Below are 25,315 nucleotides of genomic sequence, written 5' to 3'. Positions count from 1 at the left end.
TTCTTATTTTTCCACAATGTTGACACTTAAAGAAAACTGTTTACACCTTTCAAGATTTTTTGCGGCACATACTGTTTCACAAATAATTGCTACTTTTTTACAAATTGAGAGACTTCCTCTTGTTAGTAGACATGTTTATAATTCAAGGGTTAGTTTTTTACAGATCAAACATTTTGTAATGTTTATAATGCATTGACCATTGAAAATAAAAAACTGAAAAACCTTGTAAAAACCCTGAAATAAGGATGTCATTCATAAACTACAAAAGAAGTTGTAAATTTCAATGTGATGTGAGCCAGTACCTAATGAGTTCACAAAGCTTGGATTTTTTACACGCAACTCTAACCATGTGTGTGATATTTTTTCTATGTTGTCAGCAAAAACACCAATTAGGGACTTAAGACACTCATAAAGGATCAGCTGCCTGTTTGGATTTTATCACTTAGATTATTATTTTAAAAATGAAGTTTTTAAACAATCGAAGAGGTTTTGCTCAACTGTTGATAATATTTTCTTTTGGTATATCCGAGAAGTGACTCATTGTAAAAGTGAATAAATGTATGGAGAAAACCATAAACTAAAATGTTATTCAATGTTTCCTCATTACATTCGAGATCTCGCTATTTCGATGATAGTTTAACCAAGTTCAGCTATATGTAGTTCAACAAAACATAATTAAAATATAACGTACCACACATAGAATTAAGAATAGTCCAGAAACCGCATACGCACATCAAACAGAAGGCGACTAAACTACTCATAAATGAGTAGGTTTACGTTTTGACCCATTAGTTTTTTTGTAGACGTCGCTCAGTACACAACTCCTGGTTTGAATTCAACTATGCCGTGTTGTGTCCTTTTAAAGTGTAGAAATACTGCTAGGATATTAAAGAAACAAGACACAATCACATTTCATGTGTAATTAGCAAATGAATGTGTATGTAACAAATGCATTACTTAAAAATTGAATTATTTTTCCATCTCTCAGATTGTCGAAGAAACAAAATGAACATTTTGTTAGTGTTGCCAGGGTAGTAAATTTTTTAACCTACTTTGCTCATCTAATGAGAGAACTAATGAAAATTGGATTTCGGATTAAACAACTCTATTGTGGATATTTGACCGACATTATCTTTAAAACATCAAATATTATTTAACATGATATAAAATATCAGTTTTATGTAAAATTCAAAGTTCATTAATTCAATTACTCTTATTAAATGAAACTTTACTTATCTACTCTGTTGTGTCAATCAATGTTTCCGCGTGCACAATAAAATTTTAGAGAAATTAACAGATTGCTTTTTTTTACCTTACATTTGTGTTACGATTATTTTTTTTCCCATCAAGCAACATTACGCGGCGACGTCACGAATGCGCGCGGTGAAAGTGAGGTATAGTAGGGGACTTATTGGACACAGTCCGATGTATTCAAATATGATTCTACGCTCCTTCTGGACTATTCTTAATTCTATGGTACCACATCAACATGAAAAGAAAAACTGTTTGAATTACATAAAATAAAATAATTAGATCATTGAAAAATCATCGAGGATTTCTAACTCAAACCCCTCCCCTCAAGGAAAATCTAGTCCTGAACCCGTCTTGAAAATTGTTTTTGTCCTTGAGAGCTTAATACTGTCTTCCAAAATAATGAACCCTCAATATCTATAATCGATTGTTGGAAATCTATGCTCACTCAAAGGTATTAAAAAAAATTGTTTTTTTTTTCAGAAATGGGTGTCGAACCACAACCATCACAGAGCTCCAGCGTAGACTCAGACTCCAACTCCGACTCTGATTCTGATGTAAGATATTTTATATCTTTTCACAATTTTAGTTCATGCGTATACTTCGATGCAATATTTTAATGCCAATGTCAGATATGTCACTAAAGGCATTTACATACAAACAATCTATCATGAAAGTTAAGATTGTGTGAATTCCGAATCGGTCAATTCTATTGTAAGAATACATTTTCCTTTCCTCTCCTTTATTTCACCCTCAACCTTGAATTCGTATAATTGAGCTTTTTTATACATTTACATACATAGCGTTAATTATTTATTAAAGGTTTTTTATTTTTAACATTCGATTCAGTAACTCACGAAAATGCTGAAGAGAATGGCGAAATCCTGAGATAGATCAGATGAGTGGTATCTCAGGAATAGTACTAAAGTTTCAAAAGCAACAAAATTTTAATAACCTTATTATTCGTCATCCAATTTCGCTTTGGTTTTGGACAACCATGTCTCTTCAGCCTAATGATATTAATGTAAAGAAGCAATTAATAATTTTTAAACATTATGAAAAAATATTTTACATACAAACTCTCTTTACCATCTGTTGAACACGAGATCTCCACTTGAACTGATCAGATGGGATTTTTAGACTGGCAATTATTTTCCTGCGCGGACACAGGTAACAAACCCCGCAGGCAGTGGAACGCCTCGCCGTGGGGAGAGGAGAGAATACCATTTTTCAGGACTGATAACTTTCAGGTCTTTCAACTTCTTTTGCAACATGCACAATCGGGTCAGAATAAATGAGCTCTATTAAATTGTTTTTATAATTTAAAAATATTAATTTTTGTGTAAAATTTAGGGTGCGTTTTTACTGTACAAAAGGGTTTTAAAAGAGGCTTCAAGACCAACTCCTCAATAAAGAGAAATGGTTTACACTCTGGGAGTTGGCTGGGATCTGGTAATAAACTAAGTTGAAGTATGTAAATCAGCTTAAAAGATAAAAATAGTAAAATATAGAAAAAAAAAATTGTTTAGAGTAATAACCTAATAGAGTCGCCCGTGTATAGAAAAACCATTCTATGATTATTGACCACAAAGTTAGCCACAGATTACAGCAATATAACGGGCCGTAGGTACTTGCGTTGATAATTGCGAGCGCTAACCGAAACCGTCCATTGCGCGTTTGTTGTAAACCAAATCAAAAAATTTGAACGCTTTTGTTCTGTGCAGTAGAACTTAAGGGCTTCTGTAGAGAATTATTACTCTGAGGTTTTTTGTGATTGTGCCTTACTCAACTCAACTGCGGCATGGCACAAATCAGTTGCAATGTGAAACCTAACTTCTGTGAACGAACAAGTCGAATCAAATCTTTTAATTTTCGGCTTCATCCTCCGCTGGTCTCCGGCTCCAGTAAATAATCGTTTGGAATCTTCGCCCTGTCTGGACCTGCCTGACAGACCGCTGAGTAAGCCAGTTCCTAGACGGGGTGTTGAGACGGTCTAGGCGAGTAGGTACTCCAAAATGCGATACAGAGTCCTACAGAGGGCGGCGATAGTTGCGTAGGGTAGCTGACGCCAACCATTCCCTGACAACGGGAGTATCCTTTTTGGAAGGGGATAAATGGGAAAAGAAAGGTGACCCTGGCTCAGGTTCCTGCCTGTACTAGCAGCGACCCGGTGTTGGGGACAGAAGAAGAGATAGCCAGACCTACTGTTTTTTCGCTAGTGTACACTCGGATACGCGCATTGGCAACAGAAGTCAATGTTGACATGTTTCGTTACAGAATAAATTAATATAAATGGACTATTTCTGTTTTTTCCAAAATCAATCCTTAAGGTTTAAATATAGTTTGAGGAAATCAACTTTCTTTTTTGTTTTGGATAGAAAAATTAGTAATAAAATCTTCCATATATTCTTATATAAAACAATAATCGTAATTATCTAGTACTCAACCCTAACTAATTTATATATCATGTATGGAATGGCACCAGCTGTAATTACAGTTGAATATATAATAGTTTGTATTGTATTCTTGTTAAATTGTCGAATAAATATTTATTTTAGAATATCTATGTACTTGTGACCTAAACAATGTTTAGTATATTTTGTTTCTTAATAATTTAAATTTTCCTAATTGCTATTTGTTTTATTTTTAGAATTCCGAAAGTTGCTCCTATTCATCCAGCAACTCGGATTCAGATTCGAGTCACAGTAGTCATGCCTCCAGTCACAAGTCAAAGGATGTGGAGAAGTCTCCGGCTAAACCCAAACTGCAGCAGCAGTTCAGTGTCACGTCGTCAGAGAGTGGTCTGCGTCTCAAGATTGCAGCCATCCCCAGGGATGCTAAGACTGGAGCTAAAGTCAGCCCTAAGAAGAAAACCCCGTTCCCACGGCAGCCGCCAAGAAAGGGAACTACGAAAAAGCCAATGAGAAACAAGAAGGAGAAAAATCTCCCCTCAAAAATCAAAAACTTCAAAAAACTGTCAGAGGCACGAAAGCCAAGATGAAAAATAAAAAGAAATCGCTTCTCTCCGAGTCGAGCTCTTCGAGTGATTCTTGCAGCGATTCCTGCTCCGACACAGACTCTTCTTCGGATAGTGATTCCGAAACAGTAACGAAACCAACCGTACGCAAAGATAAGTCCCCGAAAAAGCTTCAGCCGACTAGGAACGGTCCTAAACTAACCGCTACAGTGTATTCCAAGGACGGAAGTAGCGACAGTGACTGTGCGTTAAGACCGAGTACCGCCAACAAAGTATCGGAAAGCAAATCAAGCGAAATTCAATCAATCGCCGAAGGCTCCGCACAAACGGAACTCGAGACAAAGACAACTAAAGGAGGGAAAGGCTTCAGCTGCAGTACGAGCTAAGACCGTGGAACGTAAGAAGACTAAAAGTGCCTCGGGGAAGCAGTGCCGAGGAAGACTAAAACTGATGCAAAACCTTCGAAGCTAACACGAGGCAGACCAAAAACTAAGGTAGGATTATTTTTATTTTACGTGTAATACTTTTATTTTAGAACATATTCATTAACAGCTTTGTTCATTTACACATGTCTACTCTATGCTGACCCTTAAGTTTTCGTATGATCTAGCGCATACATCAGACTCCCGTTTTACATTCATTTAATAATGAATAACAGTTATACTATGTATTCGTTTTTGAACTTCTCAAGTGAAGAAAATGATGTTGTGCCAAATGTGCATGAATGGGTATGTTTATTGTCTGATAGTGAATAATCTTTAATACCATAATTTTTTATATGAAACCTCTCCGCTTAAGTTTTAATCGGCAATTCCTGTGTAAAACGGAAGTCAAGCATACACACATATTGAATCGAAATGGAGTAAAATAATGTGTTTGAATAATCATACTATATTCCTGTCAGTATCAGTCCGTATTTGGACTCCATTACCTCTATTTTCCGGCATTCTATGCATGCACGCCGTTTACTTTTGACGTCTCCATTTTCCTGTTTTTTTTTTTTTTTTTTAATATCAGGCTGTATATTTTTAGATCTTGTCATTCTTTTAGCAGTTCTTTTGCTGCCATTCGCTTCGCATACCCAAAATATTACAAGATTCATTTCTTAGTTTTAACGATAATACTTGTCTTAACCTTTTTTCAGCATATACTATGTATTTTTACAGATCTTCGTTTACATTCTGTGTATTTTTCTTTTATGTCAATTTTAACATTTCAAATTTGCAGAAATGCAACTCATCAACCAAGCCATTAAATCGATCATTCTTTGCTATTCAGTTCCCCATATATATAAAGCGTATCTACGATTTCGAATAATTAAACTTATGTTTGCTCCCTAAAAGAGCATGTTGCATCCGCAAATTGTCTTGGATTATATCCGTATTGGAACTAAGCTATTGAACTAAGATTCATTTAAAACCATCCGACTGAAATCTTACATATTTCAGCCATATAAATATTACCACACAAATCACATCAACCCTGATGGTGGACGCTGCAATGCTTTCCGATGCATCAGCGTGGATTGGAAACAAGACATATCGCACCAGTTCCGTTATTTTGAAATTCACATTCTCTTTTATCCTAAGCACTGAAAGTTCATTTGCATTAATAGCATTTAGGATTTTACTCGTATAAGGCTCACTCACTTCTGTTCTCGGTACTCCATAGTCCTAACGTTCCACCTTTGTAAAAAATTTAAACACTTATTAAGATGATGGTTAGTTAACCTCTTCGTTTACATTCTCTAGGCACATTATTAATTTATTTATTAATTCCTATTCATAATTCGTCCTTCTTTTCAAGCTCATATACTGTCCATGCGTCTCCAATGTCAAACCATCACCCCACAACTACCTCTTCCTTATACTCCCCTCTTTTCCGTATCTTTTATTCCCCTTTTCCTATTGAATACTAGTATCGATACTAGGTCCTATCTATACTACAAGGCAAATTATTTTCCATGATAAGGCAATCGAATATAAATCCATTCAGGGAATGTGAAAAAAATATTTCACATGAGTTTTAAAGTTGGTTTGCTAGCATCCCCAACATCTAGAATGCCGATATTCCTGAAAGAGAGGGAAAAAAACTCTTTTTTTATCTTTGTTTTTATTGATTTAATTTTAACCCAACATTTAAAATAGGTACTTAATAAAGGAAAACATTTTCATTTAAAAAATAGTAAAACAAGTCGCACAAAGTGACTATTATGTGACTTGCATTGTTGGCTTTATAATGTTTAGTTATAAAATTATTTGTCAATGGCTAACAAATTTTTCAACTTAAATATTTTTCAACTAGTAATTTTGACTTAGTGCTTTTTCGCAGAATGCCCACGATACTTTGTTGATATTTTTTCACATACTTATTGAAACTAAAAATAAATTACATATTTTATTGGTTTGTCTGAAGAAATGTCCATTTGGCAATTATAGTCTACAAAAGTTAATCATTTAAAAAAATATTTTGTCAAGGCGATTTCTATATGGTCATGCAATTTCGTTTAGATGTATGATGTTTACCCATATTATTTTTCTTCGTGTGTCATCAAATCTCTCAAAAGAAAAATACCCACTCTTCCTCATCACTACTCCTATATAGATAGCCAGGAAACAAAATCCACGCGTGAAATATATACCTCCTTCAGTCCAACAATGTTATGAGCGTGTACAAATGTTTGCAGACTGGCTGGATTTCCTCCCCAGGGTGTTATCTAAATGGAAATTTGTTGCAACAGAGAGGGAAAACATTATTGAGACCCTTCTCAATGGAATATGGAAGTCTAGGCATTTACAGGGCTTATGACCTGTCTTTGGCTAGTTTAAGTGGCCACCTTGCACACTGTGTAACGTTCACCATTCTGCCTATGTTTAAATATCCACATTTCCTCAACTCTTCCATCTGTTGACTTTTGTGAAGTAAAAGAGCTGAAACCTTTATCATGCGGGTGAGATTCATCCGGCTGAAAATATATATATATATATATTATTGTCGAAAGAAATAGGTACCTACAATAATAGTAGTTAGGTAGATAGGCACAAAAATTAAAACACCCGCAATATGAAATTGAGTTTTCTCATATATTTATAAGAATTCAGAATTGAAACAGAGAACAACAAAAAAGACTTTAAAAAAAAAACCTATAGTTACTCAGTCAATTCAATGTGACGGGTGAGTTTGATGATTTTCGAACAGTTTTTCAAAGCGGGGACTTGAGACTGCTACTCTCATTTCTTGCTCCACGTTGATCTTTGAGATATATTTGTTCTTGATTACAGCTATAGCTGAAAATCCAGCTTCACATAAATATGATGTGGCAAACGGAATGAAAATTTTAAAAGATTTATTGGTACCCGCGAATATTTGTGGTTTCGGATAATGATAGAGGATCGACTCACGGCGCCCCTCTTTACTTTCTACGGCGCACACTTTGGGAACCTCTGAGCTAAGGTATAACTAGGCGATCAATTTTTATTTGCCCCACTATCTAAAAATAAATCCATTACCTAGCAAAAATAGTATATTTACTTATTTCCATGGACATGCCACTAACACATTAATAATAGGGTATTAAACACTGATTAAAAACATCGTTTATATATTTTTTGTAATTTATATATGGTATCCTAAAAATATTATTAATTAAAATAAAATAAACTATAGTAAGACGTCACTCCCCATTATGTACACAAGAATTGTTTATTTCTTTTACATAATGGGAAACGTTAATGTAAATATACGTATTAAATTAATGTAAAAAAATTGTATTTAGTTGTAAAATTGTATTTTCATTTGTTATCTGAATAAAAAAATATTTTTTTAAAAAACATAGGCAGAATGGTGAATGTTGCACAGTGTGTAAAGTGGCCACTTAAACCGGCCAATGACAGGTCATAAGCCTTGTAAATGCCTAGACTCCCATATCCCTTCTCAAAAAGGTTTTCCCTCTCCGTTTCTACAAATTTAAATAAAAATTCATTCAAGTTTCAAAAAAAAAAATTCAAATGTAGTGTACATTATTCGCAACGCCCATAATACAGAAACTCCTGTATGGAATAAAACAATTCCACAACCGTTGAAATTGCGCTAATTAGTGCGAAACTAGGTACAAAAAATGTATGCTTGTGGCATCTAGTAAAATAATGACATAATTTCTTGTATTCGGTGTAAATAAATCATAATATGAATTCGGAATAAAATATAATTAGTGTAGGAATAGTTGTCTATGTGAGGATTTCCACCAGTTTGACCATTCTGCACTGGAGTAGTGCCAAGTCCCAGTGGGTCGGCTGAAGAATGCGCTCTCTCTGCCAGTTGGGAAAAGACATAGGAAAGCTTTTATAATTATATTTTTTTGCATTTCTTAATCCTTGAACTGCTAGGAAATGGGATTATTTCCGTCTGAATGGAACATCTGTACGCCATTCGATGCGAATATAAGTTCGTGCAATTAATTGTAATTATTAAAATCAATAATAAGAAAATATTTTTAAAAAAAAAATATATTACTTTAATCTTTGTCTCGGACGCGTGGAAATCTTTTTTTTTTTAAGTAGCTTGTTAAAATGTTTGGGGCGTAAAATATTTGACCTGAGAGTTATTCTATTTTTCTTCCCCTTCTCCCTAGTAGCATTATCATGCGGACTGCATTAGTACACCAAATGCAGCGTATATCGATATTCCGTTACAACAAGCTTAGGTGATCAGCCTTACGCTTTAGGCGCCAGCCCAGAAACATAAAATATCGCAGTGTAGAATCACCTTTTTAGTCAATATGTTTTGCCTAGAAATCGAACCCGGGACCTCAAGCATGGTTGGCGAACGCGCCAAACACTACACTACGAGGATGTATTATTTCCACTCGATTTCCTTATTCGGGATTTTTACCCGAGAGCAGCCATTGATGAGTCGATAGCATTGACTAGGATTCTGGTTCTGATTCACACACATAACTATATTCTTAATCCGGCCTGTACACAGAAAAATTCTCTATTTCACACTTTTAGTTATGATTTGTAATAATGAATATTATGAAATATTGTATAAGAATTCTTAAAATGTAGTTAATGAATTCTTGTCAAATATAATTTTTAATCAACACGTTTACATTAATAATGTTTTGAGTATGTCCAAATAGTTGTAGACAGGATGGATTTTCTCCCTTGGGAGTTATTTTAATTTATTGCAACAGAGAGGGAAACATTTTTGAGAAGGGAATATGGGTAGTCTAGGCATTTACGGGGCTTATGACCTGCCTTTGGCTGGTGTAAGTGGCCACCTTGCGCACTGTGTAACATTCACCATTATGCCTATGTTTCCACATTTCCCTAACACTTCCACCTGATGATTTTTGTGAAGTAAAAGAGCTGAAACCTTTATTATGCGGGTGAGATTCATCCGGCTGAATCATTTCACCTACTAGGCAACGCTTGAAAAGGAAAAGGAAGAGTCAGTGAAATGTGAATGTTTAAACATAGGCACAATGGTGAATGTTACACAGTGTGTAACGTGGTCACTTAAACCAGCCAATGACAGTTTATAAGCCATGTAAATGCCTAGACTTCTATATTCCTACTCAAAAATGTTTTCCCCTCTGTTTACGTACTATGATAACAAAATCCCAAACAAAAAATATTTAGCCATATATTTTTTTTTATTTTTTATTTTTATTAACATACACGGCATAATTGCCTTTTACAAATTTATAATATAAACATATAAGGTTTGATATTTTTTAAACTACATATTTGCACTCAAAACTAAGGAACAATAATCAAGCCTAAAAATTATATAACATAATATTAAAAAAAAAAAAAAAGTTTAAATAAAACAAAAGTTTGAAATAAAAAGTATACGAGAACTTTAAAAATTAACATAAAAAGTAAATCAAATTTTAAACATAATAAGGTTTATAATAAAAATATATATAAAAACAGAAAATCATATATGAAGTAATTACATTAAATATGATTACTGCTCATCTTTGAAAAAGTTTATAAGGTTTGTTCTATAAGAACAATACCCCACATTATATGTATTGTAATTCGTGCTGTTCTTGTGAACTAATCATGACGCTCTGCTCCGAATATTTAATTATGTGAGTTCTGTAAACTGTGGATACCAAAATAAATCATCATAATACGGATAGAAGGTGTGTCTCGAAATTCCTTTGTACTTTCGATATCAAAACCATACTTAGTTATAAAAAGTAGTGATGAAACGGATAGTGATTTGGCTGGATACCGGAAATTCGGCGAGCCCCTAAGCCGGCTAGCTGGATTTCGGCCCATTCGTTTTAGGTATGAAATCGTTATTTAAAAATAATTGTATACTTCAAATCCATAAAGACTATATAAATAGTAGTGTTGCTACGTCACAAAACCTAAGTACGCGACCTAGAACAACTGGTAACATCTTAATTCCAAAATTAAGGAACTGAACTAAGGAACCAAAAAGTGCAAGTGTCAGGAATACAACATATTTTAGAAAGTTGTCTAAAGTTATACTCATAATTCTTTTTTGTCGTGCACTGTTTTTTTTTTTGTAATTTATATCTTATACTGAAAATATTTACTAGTTAAAAATAAAATTTACACGTTATTGTAAGACGTCACTTCCCATTATGTACACACGAATTGTGTTTTTCTTTTACGTAATGGGAAACGTTAATGTAAATGTATGTATCAAATTGATGTAATAGTTGTCTCTATTTTTCACGCAGTTAAAAAAAAAATTTATTTGCAGATTAAATTCTTTTTCTAGAGTAAATACAAAAAAAAAAACATTTTTAAAATAATGAGTTTACTTCCCTTTTCCCAAACACGGTCGATATCAATAAATCAATTTAGTGGCATTGATTTCATGCAATTTTCGCAGTTTCATGAATATTAGATATTCGCCGGTTATTAAGCTACTATCCGGCATCCGGTCGTACAGTTAAATTAGGCCGGATACCGGAAAGTTACCGGATATTCGTTCATCTGTAATAAACAGGCAATATTTGATTAATTCATTGTTTACAAAATATGGCTCCAAAATATCCATCGTACTCTGTATTAGAGAAAATACATGTCAAAGAAAATTACTTTTAGATCAGCATTTTATTCAGAATGAAGAAATCGTGCAGTTGCCTACTTGCCAATCATCGACAGTCCCAGTCAGTTCAGATCCTGATTATTTCGTTTATTGTGCCCCTAATTTTAAAATCACAGTTCAATATATAGTGTTAGCTTCGTTAGAATGTATGCTTATGTTAAAATGGCGCTATAAAAATAACCAAATTAATATTAGTGATTATAATATATTGCGACTCGAGCATGTTTATTTGTAATTGAAGCAGTATTAGATATTATCTTACTTTTATCTGGATATTAATTATTTGAAAAATGGATCTAATGAATGAGGGTATTATAAGCAAACTTAAAAATCTCCACCAAAAAAGGAAAATTAGTTATTGATGCCAAAATAAACTATACTTTAAAACCTACCTACCTGAATAATAGCGTAATTTAAAACCGTCTCTAAATCTTGCCAAACAGTTTTAAATTAAACTACTTGACACCGCAAACTTTACATTCTCTATTGAGTTGGTGAAGCATAATTACAAATCTGACAATACTTTTTTCAAAGTTTTTCGCAATATTTCAGTAACTCTTTCAATGGAGATCTCTAAACAACTTCTAAATAACTTCTCTAGGCAACTTCTCCCACCCTAAGTAACTCCTGGAAGCTAAGAAACATAATCTTAGATCTTCGATTCGCATTTTGAAAGCTGTCTCCAAGCCAGGTCCACCGCCGCACCCTCAACTCGCTCGTTATAGGAGGCTGCTGCGTCCGTTCTCGGACTTCAATGTTAGTTATGATTCGAACCACCTTATGCCGAATACTCTCTTCAGGCACTTGCTCTCAAAACTCAAAACTTTGGTGTTTTGAGCTTTAGTTGGGGCTCTTATGGATGGCGCCGCCGAATAGTTAAATCTGCTACTCAACTGAGCGGCTAGGGTATTCATTAAATGCCGGCAGTCAACTGAAAGGCTAAGCGTTCATTGAATAAACGTTGAACGAAAAGGTTGAACGTCGGTTAGCCTCTTTATTTTTAATACAACAACAATGATTGTCCCAATATAACGCCTTAAATATTTTGTTATTTGTAATGTTTGGTTAAATAAATTAATTTGAATTTAAATGAAACATTGCGTGTAGAACCACTTTTGAAATCAATATTTCACGTCCACACTGTCGGAAATCGAACCTAGGACCTCACGATGGTAGGCTCGATTATCTTTTTCGGGATTTTTGATTCTGAGAGTAGCCATCGAGTCGAATGCACTCGTCCAGGGTTCTGGTTCTATTTCGCACTCGGAACTGTTATTTCATCCAGTATTTGTTTGATTATTTTCAATGCGATTTATGACGCAATGTGGTTGCATGGGTGCCGCCGACGCCGACGTGGACGGTATAAAGATTTTGACTGCGTAGGATTATTCGAATAATCGATTTCGAGCATTGTTTATATTTCCATTCCAATGAATCCTATTTCCGAACATTAAATGTTCCGTAGTTCAACAAGTCGTAAATTTTCTTTTGATGTCAATTTCACTGTAAATTTTCGTACTCGTTCACGTGCTGCAGTATTATAGCCTTTATCAACACTTTGCTGTTAATCTCCACATTCGCTTCCATATTTTTGTGCAAACTTACCGATTTTTTTTTTCATTTTTAAATGAACCGTTACGAACCTTAAAATTCAATTTGTCAATATTATTACGCCTTAGGATTAAACGCGGTCACACAAAAGTATTCCCGTATTTTCACCCTGGATTGTAGTGACAGACCGAAACAAGATTTTAAGCTGAAACCGAAACTGAATTTAACTTCTGTTTTAGTTTCGGCTGAAACCGAAACTTATTTAAATAAGTTAAAAGCTACTTCAAAACTCCTAAAATGAGGCGTTTTTATTTTTATACCTTACGAGTTTATTTAAATAAGTGTTAAATGAAAGGCAGAAATTCAATGAATAAATTCCTTGTTTTTTTTAGCACTTTTTGATTCGTTGTTGTGCTATACATACAGCGTATTATTACGGATAACTTATATAGCGCCATTTTCGTAATATAATACCTCAAGGGCGCTTTACATAGTGATTCTATAGTAAAATAAATTTAATTGAAGCTTTTAAATTTGTAATTTAATTAAAACAATTTATTTTCTTGTCACATGCTTATATGTAACAGTTCTTCAATTTACGCTATAGAAACTTAACTTATTGCTTATAAAGGAATTACAAAAATATAAATATAAAAGATCTTAGAACTGCTAACTGTAGTCAACAAATCACAAAATCAGTCTAGTTTTTATTATTTTTTCGAAAAATTTAACACATTTACAACACATTTAATTTTTGTGTTCTCACCGGAAATCGAACCCAGAACCTACCGCGTGTGAGCCAAGTGTCTTAACCACTACACCACGGAGGCCGCCATTTGCGAGAGAGTGACAGAAAAACAATGTTCAAATACATAAAAATTCTCAGACACCGCCCATCTTCTTAATCTCCACATTCGCTTCCATATTTTTGTTCAAATTTACCGTATACTTTTACCTTTCTTTTTTTATTTTTTTAGAAGCCCGTTGGGGTTACTTAAATATGAAACATTATAAAGTCAAGTCATGTTATGTCTCGTCTGGTTAGTGTACTCATCTTGTGCTTTTTCAGGTTAATTTTAAATTTGTCTCCAGTGTAAGTCATAGTAAAGTATTTATTGTATGGTATTTTTGACCGTCCTACGTTTGCCTTAGCTTTTTTAACCCTTTCAGACCAGAATAAAAAAAAAATTTGTTGCATTTATAAATTCTATTATTTATTCAAATAGTTTCATTTTTGAATTTTCTTTTAAGCTTGCATAGTTTACAAAAAAACATGTACTTCGGGAATTACTTTGGGGCTCAGTGGGTGTGAAATAAAGGTACAGAGTACAAAAGGCATATATTACTGTTTTATATAAAAAATGGTAAAAAACGTATAAAATAAATAAAAATATAAGAAATTTTAAAAAGTTAAACATATATATAAATATATTGAGTTTTTCTACTGAGATTTCTTGGTGGAACTGCATTTTAATTATAATAATAACCGGCCTGACGATGTCGGTCACGACGAAACCCGGTCATTGGTAAAAAAAAAAAAAATATATAAATTTAAGTGGAATAAAACTATAAAGTATTATTATTATTATATAAACAAATTAAAAAAACTTTATTATAGTGAAGTTTTTTTAAATTATAAAATAATTAGGAAAACAATCGTTACAAAACACAAACGTCAGAACAAGCGCGAACTACCGATTTTTTTTTTTTTATTGGTTTGTAAAGAATATATCTTTGGCTAGATGCATGCAAAAAATGGAATAGCTTGGTTAAGAAAACAGCGAGATATGATTATTTTTCTTCGTGTATCTGAGGAATGACGCTGGTAGTGAAAAGGTTAATGTGGTAGTGTTGTTGTCTAGTATTATATATGTGTATGTCAGCATTTTTAGTTAATGTTACGCCATCGTCTAGTATGTCCCCCCGTGCAATTTTCTGTACAATTTTTCTCTCAATTGAATGAACCGTTACGAACCTCCAAATTCAATTTGTTAACGGCAATCTACGAATCTACGTTTTAAGGAACGTCTCATCTTCGTGCCATTTTCGATTTTTAAAATAAAATGATATGTCTCGTAATAAGCCACTAACTCTGCCTTGTCTAGAATTCCTAGGTCGGCCAGCAAATATCCTAGTCTTGATTTCCTTGATAATTTATTGTCTTATTTTATGCGATCTCTAAATTAAATTCAATAACCATCTCTCTCCCACTTTCATTCCCACCTAGTCTAATTTTGTTATGTCTTCTCTTCTTCACATATCAATGATGTGCATATTTTTGTACTTTTTTACTGTATAATATTATGTCTAGTTGTGGATCGTCCTTGTAAATGCCGGCTGGGCGTATGTATATATATATATATAAATAAATAAATAATTATGAAAATAAAAATAGTTTATAATTCGTAATCATTAATCAGAAGTATTAAGTATGTAGACATTTTTACTAAACACGTTGAACATTATCGTTTTACTCGGTATTAGGTATTCAACAATAGAGACATTACAATCGTGTAATTCATAAATGAATATCTGCATAGTATTTATTTCCTTTATCCGCTTCAAACGGTGTTTAAAACGCTTCACTTATTTCATATTTAATATCAGGTTCGAATTTGATTGAAAATAGCCAAGGTAGGAATAAAAATGAAATTAATTTTACTTTTGAATATCAGGAAAACATCATTTTTCGTAATGTAAAAAAAATTAGCCTTCGCCCCCCTAGACCGCCTTTAACAGCCTCCCCATTTTCTCTGGGCCTTCTTCCGCCCCCCTGAAGGTCTTCAGCGCCCACAAGTGGGCGTTACCGCCCCCTGAGAAATACTTATTTAATAGATGAACTGTTTAATTAGTCTGAGCCGCCCCGCGATAGTGTAATTTTTCTATATGTGACGGCGTCAACTCTAGTTTTTAATTCAAAATTGGTGTTTTTGTATGAAAACTTTTTCCTTGCTATAAGTAGACCTTTGCGGTCTGTTCTCCAGATGGTTGTTCCTCTTATGAGGTGGATTATCAGCTGTCCTTCCATATTTTAGGAGGTCTTCCACGAACACGAGTCTCATGAGGAAAACTTAAAAATAAAAATGATCTTCGTATGTAACATTATTGCAACAGCAACAAACTATCTTGCCGGGGGTAGGTAGAGTAGATATAACGGCACGTCACTCTGTCTTTGCATACAGATATCGCTTCCTCTACATTCATACGTATACTCATGCGTGTCTTTCTCGGTCCTCGTTTTCTGCATCCGTCAACATTCGCATCGTAAATCCTAACCAACACAGAAGATGGCTTGGCCGTGAATCACTATGTCATACATTTCAAGCGCTTAACTCAGTAAAATAGATTTTCGAAAACTCGTATGAGCATCTAATTTGACTGTTTTTTTTTTGGTTATGAAACGACCGATGTTAGATATAAATATAAAAATAACTATTTTACATTTGTGCCTATCACTGTCTGATATTGTACTTACTCATATGCACGTGTGAATATATTCCTGTATTTAATATTTAGAGTTGACGTCATCTTGTGCGTAATCGGTAGATTCCTCTGCCTATATTTATTATAACAGTGCCCATTACTTTTAACGCTTTAACTTCCTTAGAATAATGTTATTACGAATATCTTAATAATTAAAAACTTATACTTGAAGCTCTAACTTTGTGGTGTTTCATTATAATAAAATAAATATAAAACAACTTTGTTTTTTACCAATTATTTCTATTTTTTCTACCGACCGATTTCAAAGCTACTCAAGTTTCTTTATCCACTCTTGTCGAGTTTTAAAGATCGTATCCATCTCATTTTACAACTCCCATCTTTATTTTATTTTATTTTATTTTTTTATTTTATTATTTTTTCACGCCCATAAGGCTTTTACATACATGAAAATTTTACAAAATATAAGTATATAAACAAAATTAAATTTAAAAAATACAATATAAAGCAACAAAAGATAGAACGGTGTTAAGAAGTAAAGTTGGTATAAAAAAAGAAGATGAGTATATAAACAGCATAGATTTAAAAAAAAACACAATATAAAGAAATAAAATAAAGGAACAGTGTTAAGAAGTATAGTTGGTATAAAAATAAAAAGATGAGTGTATTAACAACATAAATTTATAATAGCAACACGACAAAAAGACTTGACTTATTAACTCCATATGTTTCAATGTATATTTTTTTAATAATATTTAGTAATCACTGTTTAAATCAAATAAGATAATATTTAATAGATAAATATACCTCGATAAAGAAGCTTGTGTATCTTCGAAACCGGTCGGTAGACAAAATAAAAACAAGTGTTTAAGAACAAAGTTGTTTAATATTTATTTTATCTTAGTAGTTGTTTATTCATATGTGAGTAAATGAAAACAATGTTTAAAATTAAAATAAAAACTCTTTGTTTTTAACCATTTAAACCACTACCGACTGATTTCGGAGCAACTGCACGCTCCCATCAAGGTAAAATTTAGAAATTTATATGATTCTAATACATATGGAGGCAATAAATCAAGTTATGTCAAAAATAAGATAAAATTTAATACATAACAAGTTGTTAAAAACACAGTTATTTTAACATATTACAACAGAGATGAAGAAAATTTAAGAGAAGGTAATATAGAAGTCTAGGCATCTACAGGGCTTATGACCTGTCAATGGCTGGTTTAAGTGGCCACTTTACACACTGTGTAACATTCACCATTCTGCCTATATTTGAATATTGAAGGAATATAGATGTTCAAATATAGGCAGAATGGTGAATGTTACACAGTGTGTAAAGTGGCCACTTAAACCAACCACACACAGGTCATAAGCCCTGTAGATGCCTAGACTTCTATATTACCTTCTCTTAAATGTTCTTCATCTCTGTTGTAATATGTTAATGTAAACAGCTCCCCGGGGAGTTGAATCCAGTCCTTGTCTACAAAAATTTGGACAAATTGCAATATTGTTGACATTTATTTTAATTAGATAATGAATAACCACAATGTTAAGTGCTTAAAATATAAATGTTAAAGTACATTTTTACCTAACCTACGAAATGTACCTTACTTAACCTTACTATCGAGTCCAGTGTAGAGCAATGGCCTTCCGTTTGGACCTCCAACATTCCCTGTCAGCTGCCACTCTTTGCCACATTGGACCCGCATCTCTTCTGATATCCTCGGACCATCTGGTCGGGGGCCTCCCTACGCTTCTGCGTCCTGTTCCTGGCCTTCAGTCCATCACCTTTTTTTCCACCTACCGTCCGATATCCGAAGAATATGATCCGCTCAATTCCACTTATATTCCGCAATTCTTTTTCCCACGTCCGTAATTTTGGTACTTTTCCCGATCCACTGATTCAGCTTGCGATCCCTGGGGTGCTATTCTGAACCGCTCTCGCGGCACGAAAAAACAGTTTTTATCATGTATATGTATGCAAATACACGATATAATACGGCCGCGAGAGCGTTTGGAATACCACCTCTTAGCAAGATGTTTAACATTCTTCTTTCCATCACTCTGTGTCACCTTAAGCTTGTGTAGAATTATTTTAAACCTAGATATAACGCACTCATAAGTAAGCACGGGGAGTGCGCGTGCGTCGAACATTTTTTCTTTGGGTGTATTAGGATACTTATAGATTTCAGAATATTTGATGAATTGCTGAATGTACCTTGTTAAGTACAAAATCGTTCAAAAACGCATTTTTAGAATACTCTGTGATGTTATGTTTTGGCTTGTTTTTTTATTCGTCGAAAATGATTTCATGACAAACGCCTAACTTAAAACGATAAAATTTCTTTCTTCCATTCAGTCGGTGCTGTGGCCCCATAAAAACATCGCTGAACAAATTATTATTATCACCGCGCGACGTAGAAATCTAGACTATGAATTATTAAGTGGCATGCGAACGGTACTTATTTTTGCTATACCATTCTGTTATGTTTCCTCTTTTTGCGCATTTTGTCTCCAATTTACCTGCTGTGAACATACTAAATTATGCTATCTATTGATATGGAATGTGATACATTCGTTTAGTTTTATTGATTTTCTACGTTGTTACGTGCTAAATTGTTAACTTTGATTAGTTTTTTGTTTTTAATTTTACACGTGTATTTTTTAGCCATATACTACCTATATGTACATTCCTATTCCTCTTCCTCCTGGCTGTGTATCCCATTTACTTATAGCCCCGCCACACTATGCTCCTTGCGCTGCTCCTCACTTTGCTCCTCGCTCTGCCGCCCTCTCGCCCGATGTTGCCCTCTCCGCCCACACACTGCTCTACTCTATTAATTCGCGACGTTTCTCACTTGTCATTTGTCTTTTTATACAATGGACGATGAAACTGTGACACCAGCGTGCGCCTTATGCATTTTTAGTATAGCTAATTATATCAATGTCATACAAAGAAATATACATAATTCAAAAATGACGCGTACGTCTTGTGTGAGCGCTCGATGCGTACTGCAACCGCGCGATTATGTGGCCAACCACTCGCGCTCATATTGCCGGTCCTTTGACTCGCGCTCAAAAACCGACAAAATAGGGAGCGGTGGGCACGTCGAGGAGCATGACGAGGAGCATGACATGCGGCATGACGAGTAATGTTGCCACCCTACGTCTCTGCCTCCTTTCCTCGCTACTTCCCATGCCACTCGTCGAGCGTGTGGCAGGCCCATTAGAGTCAGCCATCCTAGTCCTCATTTTAGACGTCGGACTAGGAGATTTGGTGCTTGGTTTATGTTTTACGCCCGGTTGCCATCTGATGCCGAGACGGTAACCCCTCTTGCTAACCGGGGCTTCGGATGCCACCGTTGACTAGTTCCTCCGCCGCCATCCTCAACGCAACGTCTTGCCCGACACCGCTGTCTTCCGACAGCCCATAGCCCGAAGTATGTCCGGGTGGCCTGGGAGCAGATTTGTGCGCCTGTTCCACCGTACTGATGCACTTCATCTCCGCCACCACAGCCGTTGAGGTCTTCACCCGTAGCCCCGGGCAAGGGATCGCGTTAAACCCCGCAATACTGGGTCCTCACAAACTTAGCCATCTAAATACTTCGGTCTACCGAAGTGAAAGGCGCCAACCCCCGCGACGTTAATGCGCTGAATGTGAATTACTCCAGTGAGAACTGAGAAGGTGACTCAGTCCTCCAGGAGCCGGGTTAATAGTCTCGTTTATGTATAACGGGTAAAGAAATGCCCACAAACCATCCAGAGATTAAGTACCATAATAAATTATCAAAAAACTAACAAAAAATTTATTCCGATAAATTTAACTGGAAACTCTTTACTCAGTAAAATTATCTCATATTTCATTATGTAGACTTGTCGACTTATCGTTTTAAAATAAACGATATTCGTCTTACATAAGTTTATTTAAGTCTAATTTCTTTATGTAAATTGTTTACTTACAGAATTTATCAATTCTGTTTATCTCTTTGGGTGTTTCTCGTAAAGTTTTTTTCGTATAAAGTATTGAGTTTCTCGATTTAGATAAACATATTACAACAGAGATGGAGAACAGTTAAGAGAAGGAATTATGGATGTCTAGACATTTACAGGGCTTATTACCTGTCATTGACTGTGTTGAAGTGGCTGTCTTAATTGATTCTTCACTGACCGTCTAATAAATTATCAGTTCTGTCGCAATAATTTCTAAGCTTCCTACTTTATGGTTTATCGCGAATCTAGAAATTAAATCTAGAATCGGACACAAATCAAGAATCTGTTCTGGAAATCCCTGGAAATTTTACAAATAGCCTCTTCATTAAAATATCGACTTAATCAATACAGTCGTTATTCAAAGAAAACTTCACCCGCTTGCTGATTAAAAAAAATATCGTTTAGCGCAAATCGAATACACCTTTCAAATATTATTGAAGTACATATGTGTGAATATTATTATTATTGATACCTCGTGTATCGCCACTACTGCTTTACAAAACTTTAACAAGCGAGTTTACGGAATATTGAATTGAAAAGAATGTTAACCTTTTAAGTTCTTTATATTTGCCATTACGTGATAAGGATTTATTCGCCATATTTAGATAACAGGTGGGTTTTACGTTTTTTTTCGAAACGTCTCCCTCTCAGTTTCGCTTTTCTGCTGGGAAGAGCATTCCATTCCATAGGACCTATGACCGCGATTGCTGGTTTTTATGTAAATCAGGGGAAAATTCCCCTTTTATTATATACATATTTATAACTAGGTACCATTTGGAAGGATACAGATTGAATATTTTTTTCTTTGGCATATTTCGATCGGCTGCAGCATTTATTTTTTAAAACTTTAAGTTTAAAAATATGTGCACTTTAGCGGGCTTATTGCTGAAAGCAATATCTTCCAGAGAGGTAGCTCATTTCAACGTCTGCCACCTTTAACAGAAAAGTCATTGCTGAAGAATGATGTGGTAAGTCAAGGAATGGAAAAGTGTTCTCTCAGAAGAGCAAAATTGATCTTACATCCACGAGGTTCCTTCCAGAAACTCAGTACGATCTAACGCTAAAATTCAATGACCGATTTGAATCAATGTTTGGAAGAATGCCCAATGCCCGCACCGCGAGCCAAGAGACACTTTAGCCCATTATGATTATTTTGACAGTGCCAATTGAATCTCTCAGATATTTCTCTATATTCGTTTCACGAATTAAAATCAATCGGATAGACAATCGGTATTCATCTGTGTCAAATCCGGATCCCAACTGACGTGACATTATAATGGAAATCGGACATGACAAGCAAGAAATTGTGATTTGCCAAAAATTCCATCAAATTTATTATGTATGTCACTCAATCAAAAACGTCAATTCAATCAAAGAATAATTTTTAAAAAGGTAATAAACAGCTAAGCCTCTACTTTAGAGGCTGGTCAGCAGGTGGGAAACAGAGGATATAGAACGAAGTTATGAAAAACACGCCACAAAAACCAGACCAATTGAAAAAAAAATAATTTGGATTTTTTTTGCAACTGACGGGAATCGAACTCGCGTTGCCAGTTTCACAGTTAGCCGTCTAACTAACTGCGCCACGGCGCCTGTCAAATAGTTCCATGTTGTTCAAAGAAAGAAAAAATATTTTATGGATATAAGAGTTTTAGGAACTAATCTAAATATTTTATTTCTTTCCTTCTTTTTCTTCTTTTATTTTTACATTTTTTTCTTACTCTTCTTAATTCTTTTTTTTTTTTTGCTACTTTTTTGTGTAAAATGCATTTCTGTCTTCATATTTAAAAATGCACTTCTGTTCTTTCCATTTTTATACCAATATGTAAAGATATAATTTTTATTCTTTTTCTTCTAAAAATCTTTTTTTTTTGCTACTTCTGTGCAAAACACATGTCTGTCTTTATTTGTATATTATATATGTATGTAAAACGTGTAAAAGCCTACAAGGCGTTTAAAAACACATTTAAAACAAATATTTCACGTCCTCTCTGCCAGGGATCGAACTTATGACCTCAAGCATGGCACGCGAACGCGCCAACCACTAAGTTAAATTATCTTCTACGTTGAATATATTCTAACCTTTTTAAAATAAGGTATTTTTAGGTCCACTATTACCCAAAGAAGTGTGAAATCGCTCCCCTTTTTAAGACTGATAACTTTTTCGACTTTTTTTAAAACATATTCATTTTTAAATATTGCACTTGATAGATAAACCCGCGTAGACTTTTCTTTTTCCGACGTTTCGATCTTCTTTTCAGGGGCAATCTTCGGGGTGACGTAGATTCAGAAACGTCAAAAGAAGAATAGTCGACGCGGATTCATCCACAACTCAGTTCATCTTTATCAAACCACGAATGTCTACGCACAATACGCGTGTTGTTTTCCAGCGATAATATTATTTCGGCACTTGAAGCGTAAGCCTAATAAAACTGTACTCTTTTGTGCAAATTAATGTGAACATTGATTGACTTATTTATTTAAACGCCATGTAGGCTTTTACATGTTTTACACTGTCAGAAATGTATTCACACAATATAAAGTGAAAGAAAGTCAAAACTAATAATTATATACATAATATTCGGAATCATCCAAAATTCAATGTTTTAACTTTGTTTTTTTATTTAGCGATTCTACAACAATAACAACAAACTATCACACCATTTCCCCGTAGGGTTAGGCAGAGAGAATAAAACGCCATATCACTTTGTCTTTAATAAAAAATAAATCTTTACTAACCATAATATACTATTTGCATACAGACCTCGCTTCCTTTACATTCATACATCTTCTCGTGCACGCACGCCGATTATTGCTACTCTTGACATGTCCATCTTCAAGTATTTGACGGACTTGATCGTGCCATGTCTTTCTCGGTCCTCCCCGTTTTCTGCATCCATCAACATTCGCATCGTAGATCTTTTTAGCCGTTTTTTCGCTGTCCATTCGCTATACATGTCCAAACCAACGCAGCACCCCTTTCTTGATTTTATCGATAACGCTTGTCCCAGCCTTACATAGTGCACGGATCTCGTCATTTGTGCACCTATCATACATCGCCTGAGAGATCCCGATTCGACAGCATTCAACCTACTTTCATAATTATTTTTCCAATCCCACACTTCGCTCCCATACATTAGAGTCGGCACTGGAACTCCATTGTGAACTGATAATTTTGCCTCCCGCGATAAACATTTGTTTGCCAAGGAAGACTTCAGTGCACCGTTCATTTAGCGATTCTTTTTTTTTCAAAGATGGCTTCACTGATGCAAGACAATTTTGTCAGATATTTATATACATATATGAATCAGAAAACCTGTCATTCTGCATTGAGTTGTCAATGCCAGTTGTTCTATAGGTTACTTTTACCGAGTTATACGTGTTTTTGTGGATTTGTGAGTTATAAAACAATGTTGGAAACATGTTTGTTAAGGAAACTGGAATGATTTGGATGAAGCTGTTAGAGAATTAATCTTCCAGCACGATTCAGCTCCATGTCACGTTTCCAAGAAGTTCTTGAACTATTTCAAGAACAATATGAGAAATCTTCCAGTTTCACCTGGAAAGTCGCCAGATATTAATCCTAGAGCTGAAGTCTAGATTTCTTTAAATGCATTGTATTATTATATTATTATTATTATTATCGTTAAGGTGATTGAATCTATCATTCAGGCGAGTTTACCTATCTCCTATTGAAAAACACAAAAAATATGTAAACTAGTTCCTACGGTGTATTTACTTTTTTCCCTTTAAAAGCTATACTTAAAATCAATCTGCCTACGTTCACAGTTATTCACACAATGCCGTATTTATAAATCATAATTACGATTCCATCGCCGAACGTAAAAAAGAGAAATTATAATAATGAATTTCTGAATTGTTGATATTTTTTAAATTAAATTTTCACTATTTTCCATTGTATATTGCGTCGCGTCATATAAAGACGCATCGGGGGTGGGGGTCGGTCAAGGACGAGGGCGGTATAACATCGCAATAAAACCTCGACCTTGTGGGTTCTAGGGCTTTTTTCCAATGCTTTTCCTTCGTACCTATTGTTTATTTTAATCTTTTATTACTCGGCGTCTGTGTTAAGGTGTACTAATTGTGAATTTAATCCCAGGTAAATTTCAATATCACAATGTAGAGAAAATAATTTTCAAGTAAAAACGGAAGAAAAATTAAAACGTGCAGATCCTTCACGCCTTCACTAAATGGTACTCGCGAGGAATAAAGGTTTTTACGGGTTTAATATTAAAAAGAAAAAAACGGAATTGTGTTATAATATTTCACTTCACTTTCAAGCGGAAAATATCCATCGAAGCAAATGAGAGACTTCATACGATTTATACCTTTGACCGAATAAGATGGCTGAACTTCAATTGGTCATATTGGAACCTAATGATTCTTCCGTTTCAGCCAGGTGGCAGGGTTGTCGCCCGTCAAAAATCGCTGTCGATCAGCGTGTCCAAATTAGACTAATATGTTGCTTCTTCTAACCCTTAACTAAATGCGTGTAGGGCACTGCATTTGTGCATTTGTGCATTTGTGCATTTATCCCAGCGTATCGTGAATGTGAGACGATCGGTCTTACATTTCAGATATTCCAGGGACTTTGAAACGTTGCGGTGGAAAATCGCCGCGTTAAATATAAAAAATTAAAAAACAATGTGTATTTTGGATTTTATTTTTATAATTTTTTTATTTTTTTTTATTTTTATGTTAGCACATATTCATGTTCTTCTAATTATCATAAATATATTTGTAACTTTAGAACATGTTTTTTGTGACTTATGAAGCTGCTGTATTTCCTTGCATTTTACGAATCAAATTGCTTTTGTTAACTACCTACTTTATACTTTAAGCACCTATTTCTTATTTTTTGTACACTTAACAAAATGTTCAAAGATTTTGTGATTGTGCAATTATCAAAACATCATAACTTTTGAACCCAATGAGATATGTAAATACCATTAAATGTAAAATAATGATTATTTTGATACT

General features: G+C 34.4%; 1 protein-coding gene across 2 annotated transcripts in view; it reads left to right on the top strand.

The window, feature by feature from the left end:
• The window catches only part of LOC148285647 (uncharacterized), a 79,334-nt gene that overhangs the window by 1,925 nt on the left and 52,094 nt on the right, over window positions 1–25,315 (top strand). For both annotated transcript variants that reach the window (XM_088242561.1, XM_088242567.1), the window contains exons 3-4: window positions 1,735–1,808; window positions 3,902–4,722. In XM_088242561.1, coding sequence (XP_088098687.1) covers window positions 1,737–1,808; window positions 3,902–4,252 — 423 coding nt within the window. In that variant the 5' untranslated portion in view covers window positions 1,735–1,736 and the 3' untranslated portion in view covers window positions 4,253–4,722. The remainder of the gene's footprint in view (window positions 1–1,734; window positions 1,809–3,901; window positions 4,723–25,315) is intronic.

The sequence above is a fragment of the Micrasema longulum genome, unplaced genomic scaffold, assembly GCF_059751315.1.
Source record: "Micrasema longulum isolate JH-2025_06_02 unplaced genomic scaffold, ASM5975131v1 h1tg000017l, whole genome shotgun sequence".
Classification (NCBI taxonomy): Eukaryota; Metazoa; Arthropoda; class Insecta; order Trichoptera; family Brachycentridae; genus Micrasema; species Micrasema longulum.
Note: the sequence above shows the minus strand (reverse complement) of the source record. Positions and strands in the feature narration are given on the sequence as shown.